A 17,763-nucleotide genomic window follows, 5' to 3' on the forward strand; every position below is an offset into this window, starting at 1 on the left:
TCACTGCAGAAATTATTGTGGTGCTTTAAGAAGCTCTCTAGCTGGAGGCTCACAGTCCTCTGGCTGAGAGGCAAAAATGCATCAAGTGCCCAGGCTTTCTCTGATTCAGTGGAGAATGGGGTTCCATGTACTGAACAACTTTTCGGGTCCAAAAAAGCCAAACCAGCTGGTAGTGCAGATGCGTGTAAGGAGCTCCCGCATCATTTCTTCTGAGCTTGCAGATGGTGACGTGTTGGGCGTTGTCATTGCCTGGTTGATCATCTGACTGCTAAGATAGTATAGTCATAAAAACAATACACATCCCAAAATTTATCTAACGTAGCATCTCAGTGGCTAGGTCAGTCCTAGTGCACCATACTTCTACTTCACTGTGCTTGCTCAATTCAGTAGCTTAGAGTTAAAAAGCTGTAACAATTTCCGCAGAGCTGAATCACTGATATGTGAAACGGAAAAATAAGTGCAGCAGAGCATCTTTGTCGAGTACAGTTATCTCTTTAAAAAGTGCAGCCTTGTGCAAAGTCTACGCAAATTACCCTATTACTTCAAAATGCTTTCAGTGCTTTCCTGTTTCAGCAGTGGGCAAAAAGTTTGGATTGCATTTGAATACGAAAGTTTGGGTTCTGCTGAACTTCTGATCTTAGTGAACTGTTGTTCAGGGAGAGGGACTTCCTGCTCAAGACCGAGTGCAGGGTGTCTGTATTTATGTGGTTAGTGTCTTGAAACCATCTAACATTCCTCTTTTGCTTCCATGATCACTGAGAAAACATTGCAGTTTCTGTAGAGAGTTGTACAGCCATCATCCTGTGCAATAAGGTTTCCTGTGAAGCAGCAGTTTCATACAAAAAAAAAAAAAAAGAGTAGTTCAAGTCAATGATTTATGAATATTTGTATCTCTTCTACTGGTTTTCAAAAATCCATTTTGATGACAGTTAATTGTGTTAACTGGTTTGAGTAGACTGGAAGTACAAAATGGCGTTTTACATACTTGAGAGTACCTTCACCCATTTCTGGGTTTTTTTAAAATATTTCCGGGAGATTTTTTTCTTTGCTTCTGAAAACATTTTTTCTAGATTGCAGTTAATGTGCAGCTGACTACTTAGTGGCACATACCTGGCATTTGCAGTTACAGAGAGTTTTTGTTAGGCTTGCAGTAATTTGTATTTCAAAACTCGGTGCAATTTGCAGAGGAATCACAGGTGATTTCTAAATAAGACTTGACTGACATTATTCTCTGAATAAAGGGCACAGATTGTTTTAAAAACATGGAGACGAGCAAGAGAACTTGAGAACCTGCAGGTTGAAAGTGTTTATGTGGAGTAGTTTGCATCAGAAAGTTGTCCCACTTAAGGGAAAGCTTACTTTCGCCGAGATTCTACACAGACTATTAGATGCTCTGATTTTAGTTTTAAACTCTCTGCCTTTTCGCTTTGTGTAATTCTATTAAAAAAATCTTTTCATCTAAGGCAATGGGAACCACCATTTAGCTGGGATACGTAGGTCAGTGCAGAGTTTGTAGCCAATGCCTGAGTTATTTATTTTTAATTATTATTTTGAGTGAAATGGTGCAATGATGCTGCTCTTTCAAATTCACTAAATGTAAGCTGGTAGCCAACAAATTGTAGTAGCAAACTGTGCTTTTGAATTTCTGGTTTGTGTATGTAAGAAATGGAAATCAAATGTATTAAATTGTTAAGACCTAAGATATACAGAAATCAGGATTTAAGTTCAGAGTATCTTCACTCTCACTTTTCTACGTAAAGCAATAGAGACTTTTACAATGTGCACTGCTTATATTATTTGAAGTAACATCATATTCTCTGTTTAATTTGAAATACCTTAAATTGTAATTTGTTTGCTTCTAAGTGCGTGAGAGGTCTTGAGTGCAGGTTATTTAACTGGTGTTCAATCTGTGTTACTAAAAAGAAATTAAAACAGCAATTTAAAAAAAATAGTTTGTAATACTTATTAGCAAATGTTTTCAGATCAATTTACTATGCTTCATAACTCCCCATTGAATTTAGTTCTTAGTTGGATACCATGAACACAGATGTGTGTGTGCATGACACTAAAATTGAATTTGGTGTGCAGTGGCTTTCTAATTGATGCTGTCAGTCACTGCAGTCCTCTTTACTGAAGGACTTGAATTTACTTTTTCACCTTCTACCAATTTACATTAGCTCACAGCTCTGTTGTTGAGATTTTTTTTGGTCTTTTTTTTCTACTATTTGTAATTTAAGAATCCATTATAAACATGGAGCATTTTTGTTACTACATGAAGTTGATTGATGAGCAGTGAACCCTTTGCGGTTATTTATGCAACAAACAGGAAGTGCTGTAGGTGTGTTAAGTTCCAAAATATCTTTTCTTCCTCCAGATGCTGGATCAATTGGCTCCAATAGTGTCTAGAATAAATGGGAGCAGGCATCTCTAAACTATACTAGTCCTGTTGCCTTGTATATCTGCTCCGAGCAGTTCACAATTATATTTTTGCATGAAAGTTAAGGTGTGTCTGTGAAGGTCATCTGCTGCTTTTCATCTTCATACTTCACCACAGTTGCTGTTTTACCCTGCCAATCGGACAGCATTTTGCCCTCTCAGTCGTTGCAATAAATATTAAATGGGTGAATCAGAGTTTTGCAGGCAGGTGTAGAGAATGTGGAGAACATAATAAGAAGGGGGATATGAAGAAGAGAGAGGGAAGCAGAGGGAGGTTTTGAAGGGAAAATCAGGATGGATATGAGAAGAGACTTGTCTGAAAGGCTTGGGAAAATAAACTCAGTGTGTTTGTAGACTTCTGCCTTTTTTGGGTCCCTATTTTGGAGCCCATGTTCTCTTCAGACAGGCTTCTGAGGTGGATCAAGTCGGCTGGCGCTCGTGCTTGACATCCTTGCCACTGTGTACAGCTTCAGTTGCTTCCCCAGAATAAAATGCGTATTGGTACGTTTCTGTTGTTGCATTTGGTCTGTGGCAGCTGAAAACTGATTTATTTCTGATGGATTATTTAGTGATCATTTTTTCCTTGTTGTTCAGCTAGGCCATTAAACATATGCACAGAAAGCACATTTCAGTAAAAGCCCATCAAGTTTGTGTCGTGTTGCTGAAGTGCCTTTTCTGAAGCGCAGTCCTTCCATACCTGATTCTACTAAGTCTAACAAAAATCAGTAGGCGTTAGCGAGCTCATAAATAATTGTTCCTTTTAAAATGTGCTCCTCAGTAGTAGGAAGCAGATGACGTTTCGTTACTCTCAAGAAAATTAGCAACGCTCTCATTTTACCTATTGCTGTTTCAAGGAATGTATCTTATCTTTGACACAGGCAGACTTCAGAAGAACATAAGTAATTGAGAGTACACGTTATATTGTAACTATGAGTTCAGGCGTACTGGGTGTGCGCTGAAAAGACAATGGAATAGATTAGTTGCAAGGTACAATACAGATCAAAATTGTTCTATACAGATAGCAGAATATTAAGTAAAAGGCAAAGGCTTCATAAAGGCTCATATAATCCCTCTTGGCATGGGTATGTGAGTAGGTATTCATTTTTTTACTTTAAGTATGCCGATATGATTAAATTTAACGTGACACCTGTGATGTACTATACCATGCGATTGTAATATTTAAAAGAAAAACCACTTTTCTGATTGAATACTACTAGCTAGCTATTTCTGTGTAGCAATATCTAATCTGAATTTCTTTTGCAGCTGGAATGCTAATGCATTTGCTGTATTCTCCATCTCACTAGGTGCGCACTCAGCAAATATTGAAGCGCTTCAGTATTTCTCGATATCTTATTTAATCTAGTGTTCCCGTATAAAAAAAAAAGCCTGTTTGCTTCACATGGTTTAAAGGCAGTTTTCAGGCTCTAACTCTTCTCTCCCAAAATAGTCTATGTGGATGCTTATTTTTCACTAACTGTAGAGTTCGAATGCTGTGGCTGTTATACATGCTGCTGCACTGGATAAACACAAATGTTGCTGGATGTGGTTGTGGTAAATTAGCCATATGCTGCTGGTAAAAATGCCAGTTTTTTTCTCAGTGCTGTTTCAGCTTTGGAAATACCTTCCACCAGCCCTCCTTTGCTTACACACAGAGGCACAAAATAAAGCTGTGAACTGAGGAAGACCGTTTGTACCCAGTCCCACAATCTATATTACGTTAAAACAATATATTGTTCAAAGGAATGTTTTGTAAGCTTCCCCGGCTTAAGCACCTATGGCATACGGCAGCGGCCAGCTTGGTGGGAAGGTTCACTGCCATATATATATATATATGTTCAGTCTTGTGAAGAAGGGCTAGTGAAAAAAATAATTTTCCAAAGAAGGTGTGGAGGGAGAAGCAAGATCTGAGAGCAGATCTGAGAGCAATTTAAGTCCCTATCCCACAGATGGGGAAATAAAAGCACAAAGACAAATTGGCCATGGCTTCCGTAGTAACAGAAGCTTTTTAGAGATTTAAGAAAGTAGAACTTAAAATCAGTGTAGTCAGTGGAAGTCTTTACAGTGCTATAAGAACAATTCAAGGATTTTGTTCATTTTCTTCATAACTGCAGGTTCATTGTAGCATTCTTTTCATAGATTTTGGATTATTTTCAGCTGGTTGTGACATTTGGCAGTGGTCACAAATATATTTTGCATTGCACAGGCAAATGTTCTTCCCATTTTGATCTCATCGGTGAGGGGAGCTTTACCTTTCTTCAGGATCGTGGCTTAGTTTGCTAAGGACAAACATTGCTGGAGTAAACAGTTACTTGTTAACGCTCTAACAGCATCAACATAAACATTAACTGAAGTACACAAATGATCTCAGTGATAAACAAGCACAGCAAAGTGTGGTTGAGGCGAGAAGCCAGTCTGTCTGTTCCTTGTGCCCAATGGTATTTCGATGGTAATTTTAATCTTAGAAGTAAATAACATGAGAGATCATGTTCCATCGTTTCATTTCAGTGCCAAAAAATGAATGCTGCTTTAACTAGTATCAAGCAAGATGACGTTGTTAGGATAGTTGGTCTTTGCAGCTCAGGTCGTCTGTGTTCCACCACAAATAACAAAATTATGGAAATTTTGGAAATAAACAGAGGCGGAAAACGGGCGTTGTCTGAAAACACTGGTAGAATAGCTGACCTTTGCTAAGTATCTTCCTTCTTAATGGGTGATTTGTTCCTAGACTCTGTAGTTCTCTTTAATGAATGACTCAGTCAATCAGGCAACTACCTTGGACAGTTTCTTCTCACGAGTGAACCTCTGAGAGTCCCTGGATAAGCTGAAGTCTCTTTTGCTGAAGTCCAGTTTTCTAACGCTGCTGCTTGTCTTCCTCCAAATTCCAAAACTCAGTCGTGCCGTTGTCTTTATGGAACCTAGCACATAAACCAAACTCTTAAATTGACCTGATTTAAACACAGTAAACCAAACCAACTCCCATCGGTGCATTTGGGACAATTTTGCAGAAATCAGTGTCGCTTAACCTGACTGGTTCAAGTGAGCTGGCTTTTAAAGGAGCCCTGTGTACGTTGGTGTTTGCGAAGGAATAGCCCAGGAGGTGTGATCTGCAGTCAGCTTTGCTGCTTAAGACAAGTTACAGCATTACAGCCTTGTTTCCCTTACCGGCTGACTGTGCTCTTTGCTTCATTTCAGTAGAGTCAAGTAACGATCTTCCTATTTGTGATATTGAAACTTGGACCCGTCTCACACATAATGGATGAACTGTGGTTATTGTGGTACTGCCCTAGAAAATGATTCAGCATGAGGAATTATGAGGAAGAGCTATGTCTCCTTTCTTTTCTGAGACTAAATCACAGCTCATCAGCAAAGGACTGTGCCTTAAAAGAGGTTGTTTAAAGTGTTCAGTTCAAAGAGAAGGCAGAAGTCAGCTTGTACTCAAATAGCTGCTGCTGCCCTTCAGTCGTCTTGTGTAACATTGCTCGCTCTGTCCTCTTGTAGGTTCACCACTTTGTGTCTAACAAAGCTGGTAGACACACGGCTGATTTTTTGTGGTTTTTCCATTAGGGAAACCACCTGAAAAAGCAGTTTGTTTAATATACTCCAGATGAGGCAGCATCTGTAAATTGGGAATAACTTTGTGTAACTATTAACCTGAGCTACATTAAATTGCGTGATTTAGGCATTTTTAAAAAACACAACTGTATCCAATCCCAATCTTCTGAGAAATGCACTTAGTTTTTTTGGAGTAAATTGTAATTGAGAAATTGAATTATACTTACAGCAAATCTTAAATGAATTATTTTAGTTATGTTATAAGAGTGTCTCAGATTTCTAGAACTTATCTCTTGAAAATCATACAGCTCTGACTGGATTTGATTGCTGTTCAGTTCCCCTCTGCAGACTTTAATTTTTCATAGTGTTCAATCTTTGACCAGTAAGGTGGCATTTAGACAAGATTTTTTGACTCAAATTCTGCAAATACTTACACTGGTAAGTTATGAGGTAAGACTAATCTCAGAAAGGCTTACAAAGCATGATGCAGGGTTGTGTCAAGACTAGACGTAGTCTTGCTACGTAAGCCTGATGTCACCTGGGCTAGTGCCTCTGGCTTCTCAGCAGCACCAGCACATCCGAGGAGAACAGTCTTGCCATTGCAGCTCTGCTGCTTGAGCTATGGATAAAACTTGTCTGTAGCTCTAAAAGAAGGCCTAACGGTCCTTGCTTTGCAGGGACACCGGCTACATGGCTGCAGCGCATGTTTCTCTCCTCTCATGCACCACGTCGGTTGTGGTAGCTCTGAGGTCTGTGTTAGCTAGATTATAAGAACAGATTGATGGTTTTACCGTTCCCTGTAAATCCCATGATTTACCACTTGGTCTGTGTTGCCTTCATTCTTGCAAACTGAAGACTTCAGATTATTAAGAAATGGACAGAATCTTTTATGTCAATATAGCACAATACATGCCTGCTGCTTTCTCCCCTTTCTTCAACGTGCTTTGATTGTTTCCTCAGTGCATTAACCTGTCACAACTGCTTGTGAACTGACTTGGAAGCTGAACCAGCTTTAAAATTCTGTATCTTCGATCAGTATTACAGTAAAAAACCCCAAAACTTTGACTTTTTCAACCACTTCCTTAATACTGAAAAATAAGGAAATGGACTTATTACTACAGATCGACTTTAGAAGGTGGCAATGACTTTCAATAAATTAACGTATGAAATGGAATAATTTCATTCAGTAGAAAAATTGCACATTAATATTAGAAAGGTTAATGCCTGTAGTAGTTATTGTTTTAGAGAGAGAGAAAAAAAATACACCTTTCTGTGGAGCTGTAGTTGTCAAGGCAGTGTTCCTCTACATATGATGAATATGATGACATGTGACAGAAAATTAAAACGTTATGGTTCACAACGTTAAGTTGCATTCTTTGTGATATTATTCTTGCCTTGCATACACTATAGTAATTGCTGCTTCCATTCCTCTCTGGCTGTGGATTAAACAAATGTAAATATGTTTTTCTAAGAAAGCATTCCAAATCCATCTCAAAGAATTGAGAGATCATTTCTGGAGGAGAGAAGGCAGACTAGAAGTCATAGCTAGTCTCTTCCTTGTCAGTAAATCCTGTATGAGGAAAGTCATCATATAGGATAAAAGTGTAAAATCCATTTTCAAGCTATTCTGCTGCTGTTGAAACCACATGGAATCATAGAATAATTTAAGCTGGAAAAGGGCTTCAGAGGCCATCTAGTTGCACATCCTTTTTAAATCAGGGACAAGTACACCGATCACATCAGTCGCGGACTTGTCCAGTCAAATTTTGGAAGTCTTCAAGATGCTGCAGCCACTCTGAGCAGTGTGTTCCTGTGCTTGACTTCCCCCGTATTCATTATTTTACTTTTGAGAGCCAACTGGAATTTAGCTTCCTGCAACTTTTGGCTATTGCTTCTTGTTCTTTCACTCTTTACTTCTGAGAAAATTCTGGTTCTGTCTCTGTAACCATCCCTCAGGTTGGCTGTTCGCCCCCGTATCAACTCCCTCAGCCTCTCCGCATGTGCCATGTGCTCCGTCCCTCCAGTTGTCGTAGCAACCCAGCACTGAGATCTCTCGTCTGCAAATAGATCTCCTATGCTGGGCGACTCCCAGCTGGGGACGGCATTCCCGCTGCTGCCTCACGAATGCTGTGCAGGAGGAGTGAGCCCTTTCCTCAACCTGTGGACAATCCCTTTCCTCAACTTGTGGGTGATCCCTTTGCTAGTGCAGCCCACTGCCCAGCCGGCCAGTGTTGCCTCCCAGGCAGACTGCTGATTCGTAGCCAAGGTCCTGTTTGCCAGGACTCTCACAGACTCTTCTCTGCTGAGCTGCTCCCTTACCAGTCAGTGGGCAGCCTGTACCAGTGCATGGAATTATTCTGTCCCCAGAAGCAGGGCTTTGGTGACATACTCGTTTGCCTGTTCCTCTCACTTCTCAAGACTCCTATAGCTGCTCCACTTATTTGCTGTCCTGTGTGAACTTGCATTCTGACACTTCACAAAAGTCTTTTTGAACATGTTCAACAGTTTGGACCTGGTCTTGGTGCCCGAGGGTTGGCACTTGCAGCTGACTGACATTTAGACTTCTAAATGTTGGCTGCTACTCTCTTCAAATGCCAGTACTCCACACAGCTTTTTATGCACCTTGAGTGTTGACAGTACAATCCTTTTTTTCTTTTTTTTTTTTTCTCTCTTTGGATATGAGGATACAGCATTATCATGGAATCACAGAATGGCCTAGACTGGAAGGGACCTTAGAGATCATTTAATCCAACCTCCCTGTCGTGGGCAAGGACGCCTCTTCTTTAGAATGCTCTAATAAAGGTATAAATAAGATTAGGTGTGTTTTCCCATGTTGACTTGTTGGAAAGGACAAACTCCTTTTACAACTTTCTTTTGAACTATTTTAAGAATCAATTATTGTTAAAATGAATTGCAGATATATCTGTCAAATGCTCCAGATTTTCTGGCTGTAAGGGTCTTCAGGCAATTTTGGAGACTTGTGTTTTCAAAATGTGATGTAAAAATCTTTCCATCTATTTAAAAAAGGAAAATATGGGTTGAGGGAATAGAAGGTTGAGCTACAGTTGAAAAGACCTTTGTAAGATATGTAAGAGTTGGAGGAAGTAAGGGATGGGCAGGAAACAAGTTTAAAAAAATCAAAGATTCAGGTGATAATGTGGAAGCAAAACACGGGGTGACAGAGTCATGTCCATTTGGGCCCTTGGGAGAAAGAATTGTTGTGTAGGACAAGGAAAGCTGGTGCAATAAATCACAGCATCATAAAAGTAGTGGAGAGTTTCAGCAGTGAGAACTGGAAAGAATGAAGATGTCAGAGGGAATGCTTCATTCCTATCCATGTATACATCCATGATACTATGCGATCTAGAATGCAGGCAGGAGTTCAGGCTGGGATTTAGAGTTTGCAAAGTTGTTTGCCATCTGTTAAATGTAGATACATGCATATAACCTCACTTTGCTGGGAGTTGTGATACTTCCTGAGTTAGTCTGTTCTGTACTCAAGGCACTGACACAAAACATACATAGCAGTAGGAAGAGCACAGGCTTTTACTGGAATATAGTGTTTTATATGTAAAGAGGACCAGAAGTAAATGTTTCTCTGTGATGGGAGTAAAGAGATGATGCTTTCTTGCTAAGGTAGAAATTCTCTTGTGCTTGCTTGCTATTACTTTTCTCATCTATGCTCTCTGGAAAAAAAAATAATAAAAATTTGCATTATCTTTATTAAATATCTTCGAGGATACCATTCCTTTGGAAGAAGATTGTTTTTTAAATTAAATCTGAATTTGACTCTAGACTAAACCTTCCAAAAAAGAGAGGTGGCTGGAGAATTCATTTGGTATGATTGCAGTAGCAAATGATCTGAGTCAAGTGGCCTGGTCAGACAATTTAGCTACAAAAGAGAAAGCTCACTGAGTCAGTCAGTTGTGATTATCAGCCCGGTGTGCTGGGGTGTCTGATTTCTTCCGAAAAATTCGAAGTGGCTGCTTTTATTACCATTAATTGGGGAGTGCCAGTAGCAGATATGGAAGAATTACACTGCCACTCTGAAGAAATCCAGTCTATTTCAGTTGGAATATAAGTTTAATGATGAATTGATGACTGTTTAGCTACTGTTCTGCCCACCCCTCAGAATTTGAATATTTGTAAGAATAATTGCCATGTTATGTGTCTGCTCTGTTTCTGAATTCATGTGTCTGCAGGCAGTCTGCAACAGGATGGCAATACACATGTATTCTTTGGGGCTGTCCACATCTTCTTAGATTTTATTCTGTTCTTTTTGTTGTTTTTTTTTCCTTTATTATGTGATTTAATTAGAAGTTTAGTAATTTTAAAACTACCTCTAGAGTTTTTAAGAAAGTTCCTTTAATAGTAAAGCATTAAGTTGCTTAAAGTGCTTCACAGAACTAAACCTTGGAAGCATTTCTGAACTATTTCCTCTGCTAAGCAAGAGGGATATTACGAAATGAAGCAAGAAAGGAAACAATATTTCATTTGTATGGAAGGGTAAAGTAGATTTAATCTAAAATGGGCTACTTCAGTATTGATGGTTTACTTGTGGAGTTCAGCAATTTTTATTTTAAAATCTTATTGATATTACCTCTGCTGCATGTAGGGCAAATCAATCATTGCTGCTCATCGTGGCTATCAAAAAGCCAAAGCACTGGAAGTTTGGGGCGGTTTGTAGCTTTGAATACAGCTGTCTTAATTTTGAAACAAAAACGTTCAGCTTCTGGCACCTCACATAGTAGCATTTCTCATGTTTTTTAAAGAGCTATTAATGTAGTCAAGCTGTGTTTTTTCTTCTTCTGTGGGTAATCATCTGCACTCTCTAACTGGTAGAAGGAGACGGAGGAGTGGCCAGCTGTGATTGATGGGGTGAGGCCCAGCAAACCAAAAGAGTCCCATCTGGATTAGGTTTTGGGAGCAGCCAGATGTTGCGAGGGAGGTCAGCAAAGCCTTGCGTTGGCTCCCCCTCCCTCAGCACCCCGATCACCCACACTCACGCACGCGTTACATCGCTCACGCGCCCTTACCCATAATTGATGCTGGCGTTGGGCAGATGCTGCATGGCCCGGGACTAGAGCAGCTGCTAAGTTTATGGAGGATAAAGGCAGCAGGATGGTACAGCAGGTATTTTCACTTTTATTTTCGCTTGCAACTCTTGATTTTAGCCAAGCCAGGGCATTTCTTATGACCAGCTGCACCACTGCATGCAGGACTTCTAATAGATGTTTTGTTGCTTAAGTCTGAAGGAGGGCGGACTGCAGCGGTGATTGTGTGTCTCTGCTCTGCTCGATATCTCTAACTGAGCCGCTCCTAAAACCAGCAGGTTTACAGTGTAATGTTGCATTTTTCTTCTTTGTTTCCATGCCCTAAGGATATGGTGTAGTTTGGCTCATTTAACTACAGTATGAGAGAGGCTTTCTCTAAATGTGAAATATCTCTTGCCAGGGAAACAAAATGCACCAAACAGAAAATAGAGTAAAACAAACAATAAACTGTTAGTTAGACTTTAAAATGCAGGCAAGCAGAAAGGTTTTCATTGAACACATTTTTATGCTGCAAATGTGATTTTTAAAAAGGAACACTGCATAAGTAATGTTTTCTGTGCTCTGTCTTTTGTGTACAAACATAAGAAGCTTGCTTTATTATGTTTTGACACTTTTCATGCATTTCTTAATAATCAAATCCCTTCAGAGCAGAAGATGCTGAAAAGACATGTTGAGATATGAGATACTGGGAGCACGTTAAGTTCTAAGCTTTTCTTTAAATGAAGTAATATATGTATATATATGGAAAATGAGCAACTTCACTTACCTAACTCACCTACACCATCAGAATTCTTTTTTTTTTTAAGTTTGATATTTAACCAGAAAGCAGTAAATCTGATTTTATACACTGCCACGTAAAGCATATTTTTGAGCTGAAATGTGGTTTTCATTAAAACTCAGGCCAGAACATTTAGCAGAGCCTGACTGTCTGCCATCCTTTGTTCTTCTTTCTGTTGCCAACAACTACTTTATTAAAAACCATGCACAAAGTGAGCATTAAGGGGTCGTTTAATCTTAAAGCTACTTGGAAGTGAGTCTGAAGGGACAACTTCTGTTTAGCCTCTCATGCCTAGATTGTATTAAGTGCTGTCTGTGTACTGTCACCCACAGTTTTAAGATTGCTATAGTACCTGGGTTCATAGGCTAATTTAGGATCAATATTTCCTGTTGCTTTTAGGGCCATTTCATATTTTCAGCTTAACGCGTTAGGTCTGTTTTTTCCTTTGTTCATTTTAGTTCATTATATTTTAAAAAGCACAGTAAAGGGACATTTGAGGTGACTGTATTTAAAGAAGTTTTGATGCTTTAAAATCTATTCAAATGTATCTGTTTTGTAGTCTGAGGTTTCCATCAGCCACATGTACATACAAATGTGCATCAGTTAACACTGCATTGTTCTTGCTATACATTCATATTCCAGACAATGAGCTGTTGGCTTGATACTCATGTAAGTAGTAAAGAACATATTGATACATACATGCTTTTAGACTGCATTCTAACACGGTGTCTCTTGAACAAATTGTGAACTGTATATTCATACTGGTTTTAAAGGCTACAGTGGACACTGATTTTAAGAGATGAACGACTCGGAGTTATTGTTGCTATCATTTTAAACTTACTGCCTATAGTAGAGTGTGCAAGTATCATGTTTTTAGGGGTGTCCCCACAACAGTTTAATGAACATGCAATGCCTGGAGTGATAACCTCGTGTGCCAGTTTTCTACTCTAAACGCGGTGGGATTTTGGGTTTTTTTTATGACAAGGGCTGTAAATCCTTGAATATGTAGAAGTTACACATATATATATGTGTGTGTGTATATATATTTAAAAAAGGCCAAACAAACCCCTGACCCTTTGTTATTTACTTATTAATGGAGTCTTGCTTATAAATAAGTGATGCAGACCTCAGCCTCACAAGTCTAATGAAAGAGGTAGAAGAGGCTCAGCAGTGTGAGGGTGCTGGAATTCCCAGTGCAGTTTGCCATCTTACCACAAATCAAAAAAGTGAATTGTTTGGAGCTACTGGTAAAAAACAATATAGAAATTTGACCCTCTTAATGAAATATTAGCTGTAATTAGCACTGAGTGTGAGTGTTTTGAATATTAATTAGGGTGCCATGGAACTGCTGTCGATGTTAATGAGAAACAGCGGGGGTCTGGGCAACATCTGGTTTAGGACTTGAGGTAGTATCAAAACCTTTAGCTCAAACACACCTGGACTTTAGCCCTCGGTCGCTTTGTTGCCATTATTGTTCTTTTTGAACAGCTGCTGACTCTAATGCCATGTTTAGCATCTGACATGGAGGAACAGCTTATGGACTAGCAGCGTGTCAGAGCCAGCACCCCAAAACGCTTTGTACAGGCACGAGTTTGATTTGCTGTTTATTCTTACTGCTTGCTGAAGCCCTTCCTGAAACAGTTAATTAAAAATCCTAAGGTTGCCTGCCTCCCCCACGAGTTTAAAAACCACTTCTTTAACTTTTAATGAAAGTCTCTGGTGTAATGCAGTCATTGCTGGTTTTTACTTCATCTGGATTTTCCTTTTTTTTTTGATAGCAAAAGTATTAGGTGAAAGAAATAAGAAAGAACCTTACCATTTGGATATAAGTGGGTATAAGTATACATTTACAAGAGTTTTTAATCTCCATGGAATTTTAAATAGGGCAAGTTTCCAGGGACGCATTACCCTTGGAATGATGTAGGTATATGCAAATGAAACTCACTGACTCAGCCTTGGGAAGCAGGTAAATGTCACTGTTTTAAATGTAGAGATGGTTGAATGAAGCAATGTCAACTGCTTGGTCCAAGCCATACACTAAAATAGTACCAAAGATGTGGTTAGAATTAGGGTGAGTTTGATTGCTGGTACAGTTTTAATATTTTAGGACGCACTGAATGCCTTTTACAAGGGAAGATACAGTTTTCCCTTCTAAGCCTACTGTGTACCAAGGCTTATTCCTGTGCTGTGATTTTGCAAGTTTTTAAAAGCTCTTGAGTTTAGGACCAGTTCAGGTCAGAGGACTGATGTCTGAATTAGTTGTAATTGACTGGAAATGTCCTGAAGTGCAAAGTGCAAAAAAAATCCAGCCTATTCTGAAATTAGGAAATCAAGGACCGATGAGTACAAATCGGCAGAATACCTACAGTAGTCCTGTGCAGGTACTTGCGCATGCTTTAGTGGGAGAATTTTGAAAAAGTAATTAAAGTTTTAATCAAATATTCATTACTACATTACCTGATATTTAGAGGGATACTTTCATCTTGCGCATCTGATTCCTTGTCTTAATGCTGTGTCATCTGCACCATCGTGGTTTTGGTCATCTTTTGTATAGGTTCTGAAAGATTGTTCTGTACATTTCCTCCCCTAGAATTACTGCTATTTGGTATGAGCAGAGCATTTAGTCAGAAGTCTCTAACTGATCAATTAACATGCTTGACTGTCCTTTATAATTAATCAGACATAAAGATGGATCTGTCTATAAGGAGATGAGGGCGTTTGGTTTTAGTTGTATAGGCTTATTGCATTACGGAAATGGAATACTTTTGTCTTCAAATTTAAAGTTCTTAAATCTATCTTTTGACAGCCTCTAACAGAATTTTTCTTTGGTGTTAACTCAAGATTTTGAACTGATGCACTTTTAGATTCAAATGTCTTAATTTTTCGACTGGATCTCATTTACTTTTTTTGTGGTTTTCGCCTGCAGTCGCTCAACACCTCAAAATATTTCTGAATATCTCATAGAGCATTATAGGGAATATATTTAATTTTCACTGTATGGTTGTGTTATCAGTGTGCACCCAAATCTCGCCCTGTGTGTAGGCTGCATGTGTTGCGGTTGTCAGAGCTCTGTAGTGGCTGTTGCACTCAGTAACCTTTGGAATACCCTGAGCTTTCTTTGTCTGAATTGAGGCATTAGTTCAGGCAGATTTCACTGACCTCTCCCAGTTAAAGTATAGTCTACAATTACCCAGGAACAGCAGAATTGTTTGTCTAATTAAAATAAGATTTAATAGGGTTAGCAAAATGGATTTAATTAGATAAGAAACCACCATTGCGCCCTTTTCGGGCCAGCAATCGTAGCAGAATCCTATCATCGCGTTCTGCGTTACGTGTGCAGGATGATCGCTTCTTTTATCTCACACCGCATTTCTTCTTCCTTTTCTTTCTTCCTTTGATTTTACAGGGTAATCAGGAAGCTACAGCACCTCCTGACACAATGGCACAGCCTTACGCCTCAGCCCAGTTTGCTCCACCTCAGAACGGTATCCCTGCAGAATACACAGCCCCTCATCCCCATCCAGCTCCAGACTACACAGGCCAAACCACTGTTCCAGAGCACACGTTAAACATGTACCCTCCTGCGCAGACACACTCCGAACAGAGTGCAGCTGACACAAATGCACAAACTGTCTCCGGCACAGCCACAGTAAGTCAAGGTTACAGCTATTTCTAAAGCAATATTCTTCAACGCGTGCGTTTATTGCGCTTCCTTTGCGGTAGGTTTGCTCGCCATTGCCAGGTTGAAAGTCTGTCAGTCATCGAGCTGGGAGAATATAATTTCGCTGCTTTTGGAGCCTCTTAGTAAGTGTGGGAGCTTTGAAAAAACAGTAGTTTTCTTTTCTAAGACAGACAAAATGATTAATAGAAAGCCCAGGAATCATATAATGAAGTTTGAGTCCAATATGGGAAAACATTGCAAAAGCATGTTTGTAAGCGCTTATTTGGGAAAAAAAAACCCAAACAAACCCTAATGCAGACTGATTCTGTTGTTTTTAATGACCTCTGTATTTTTGATAGTTACAAGTAGTTTTTCATAGATGTGGTCATTGAATGATACTGAGCTAAAATTATTTGCAGAACTCTGTGAATGAGTATTGTGAAGAGCATGTCTGTAATACTCGGTTTTCTAGAGAGGTTGTTTGTGCAGCCGTTGGTTGAGAAGTTGTGTGTGGATCTGTGCTCAGCAGAGCAGAAATGGTAGACTTTTGTTCTATTTGATTTATAGGTGAAGTTCTCAAGTGCCATGAATTATGCAAGAGACTCCTGGGATGGCCCTACCTTGTAATTTAAGTCACAAATTTCGCACATTGATAGTTTAGTGCTTCTGTCTTAATTCTAGATTGGGACCCAATATATCCAGTACCAAGAGCTGGAGATTGCTGAGCCATCAACCCCAGCTGTGTTCCATACCTCATCTTACCTCCCCTTCCTCCCCTGGCATATGTCCAGGCAAAAAAGTTTCATGCCTTAGGGCAAGAGGAAAGGGAAAGCGTGTTCCCCTACATGAATTGTTCTCAAGGTTTATGTTTATTGCCACGTCACTAATTTCTTTATGTGGGTATGAAGAAAGAAAAGCGGTAGCAAAAGCAGAAGAGAGTATTCCTTGATATTATCATGGAGATGTCCTTATGAATTAACTACACAGTTCTGTGGCTTATGCAGGAAAAATCAGTCCTTTTGGCTTTGACTTGATAGCTTTTGATTGCCCTGATTGGCCCTTTAGTAGTGTGAGAAATTTTAAGAGGAAGTGTGAGTAAATGGAATGCCCTTTACTCACATCTTATAGTATTCTTTGCAGCTCTACAGTGTCCTCTCTTATTCGTCTCTTTGCCTCCTCATTCTTTCCAGCTTTTTACATTTTCTTCCATAATTATTTTTGATTGTTGTCAAACTCTTGTCATATGCCACTGATGCTGGATTGGAGTAGGAACCCTAAGCTGAATAGATACTCCAGAAGAGATTGGACATTGACTAACCCCGCAGTCCTTTCTACTGTCCCTGTCCTATTTTTTTTACATTCTACTATTCTGTTTGCTCTTTTGACCACGGCTGCACACTGAGCAGTCCACAGTGTTGCCCAGCTCAGCCTTTCCCTATTGTGAAGCCGTTGATCTGTTTGTTGTTCGGTTCTGAGGTGAAAGACTGTCAGTGCTAAAATCAATGGTGAAACACCTGTCGATACGAGTGGGGCAGGAGCTCATCCCTCAGCATTTATAGCTTTCAATTTATTGTGTTTTCTCACCCCTTTTTGATCTTTCAGTTTGAAGAAATGTTAGTCTCTTTATCAGAGAAGTCAGGTCTGCCATTTGCTGATATTTTCCGTGGCAAAGGCTGATGAAAAGAAGTATTTTGGATTGTCTGCAATGCCCCTATCTGCTGCAGGTGCTTTATTCAATTCCAGCTCTAGCAAATCCAGCGATTCCCCTGAAAGTTTCCTGCTTCTCATATACTAATAGGCTTTGTTGTTATTTGGTCTCATATCCTTTGCTCTCTGCTCTTGTTTCCTTTTTACTTTCCTAATATCCAGCTTACTTTTTACCTCTCATACATTTTCTCCCTTCCAGTTCCACTTGGAGTGAATTTCCATTCTCTGAAGGGGTGGCACTTCAGTTCCACTAACCTTTTGTATTTGGGGAATATGCTACAGCTATTTGGTCTTTTTATTATGGATCCTTCTCTTGCCTTCCTGTTTCCTTTCTTCCAGAGGAATGCACGTAACTTTTTGAAGTAGCTCCCATGCTGTTTATAAAGAATTAGATTTCTTTACTTTTGACTTGAGGGTATTTTTGAGAAAGTTTTGTTTTGTTTTCGAAAAATATATTTTTTTCTATATTGCAATGTTGTATTTAAAGTTGTGGCTACTATCCCTCCCTGGAGAGCAATGCATTGAAAATTCAAGTTTACAATAACTGTATCTCTCCAGATCTACATTGTTCAAAG

At 39.4% G+C, this 17,763-nt stretch overlaps 1 protein-coding gene across 11 annotated transcripts in view; it reads left to right on the forward strand.

The window, feature by feature from the left end:
- RBFOX1 (RNA binding protein, fox-1 homolog (C. elegans) 1) overlaps positions 1–17,763 on the forward strand; it is a 268,731-nt gene that overhangs the window by 120,039 nt on the left and 130,929 nt on the right. For all 11 annotated transcript variants that reach the window (XM_009877362.1, XM_009877365.1, XM_009877361.1 and 8 more), the window contains exon 2: positions 15,227–15,469. In XM_009877362.1, coding sequence (XP_009875664.1) covers positions 15,227–15,469 — 243 coding nt within the window. The remainder of the gene's footprint in view (positions 1–15,226; positions 15,470–17,763) is intronic.

This window comes from Apaloderma vittatum, unplaced genomic scaffold (genome assembly GCF_000703405.1).
Source record: "Apaloderma vittatum isolate BGI_N311 unplaced genomic scaffold, ASM70340v1 scaffold18109, whole genome shotgun sequence".
Taxonomy (NCBI): Eukaryota; Metazoa; Chordata; class Aves; order Trogoniformes; family Trogonidae; genus Apaloderma; species Apaloderma vittatum.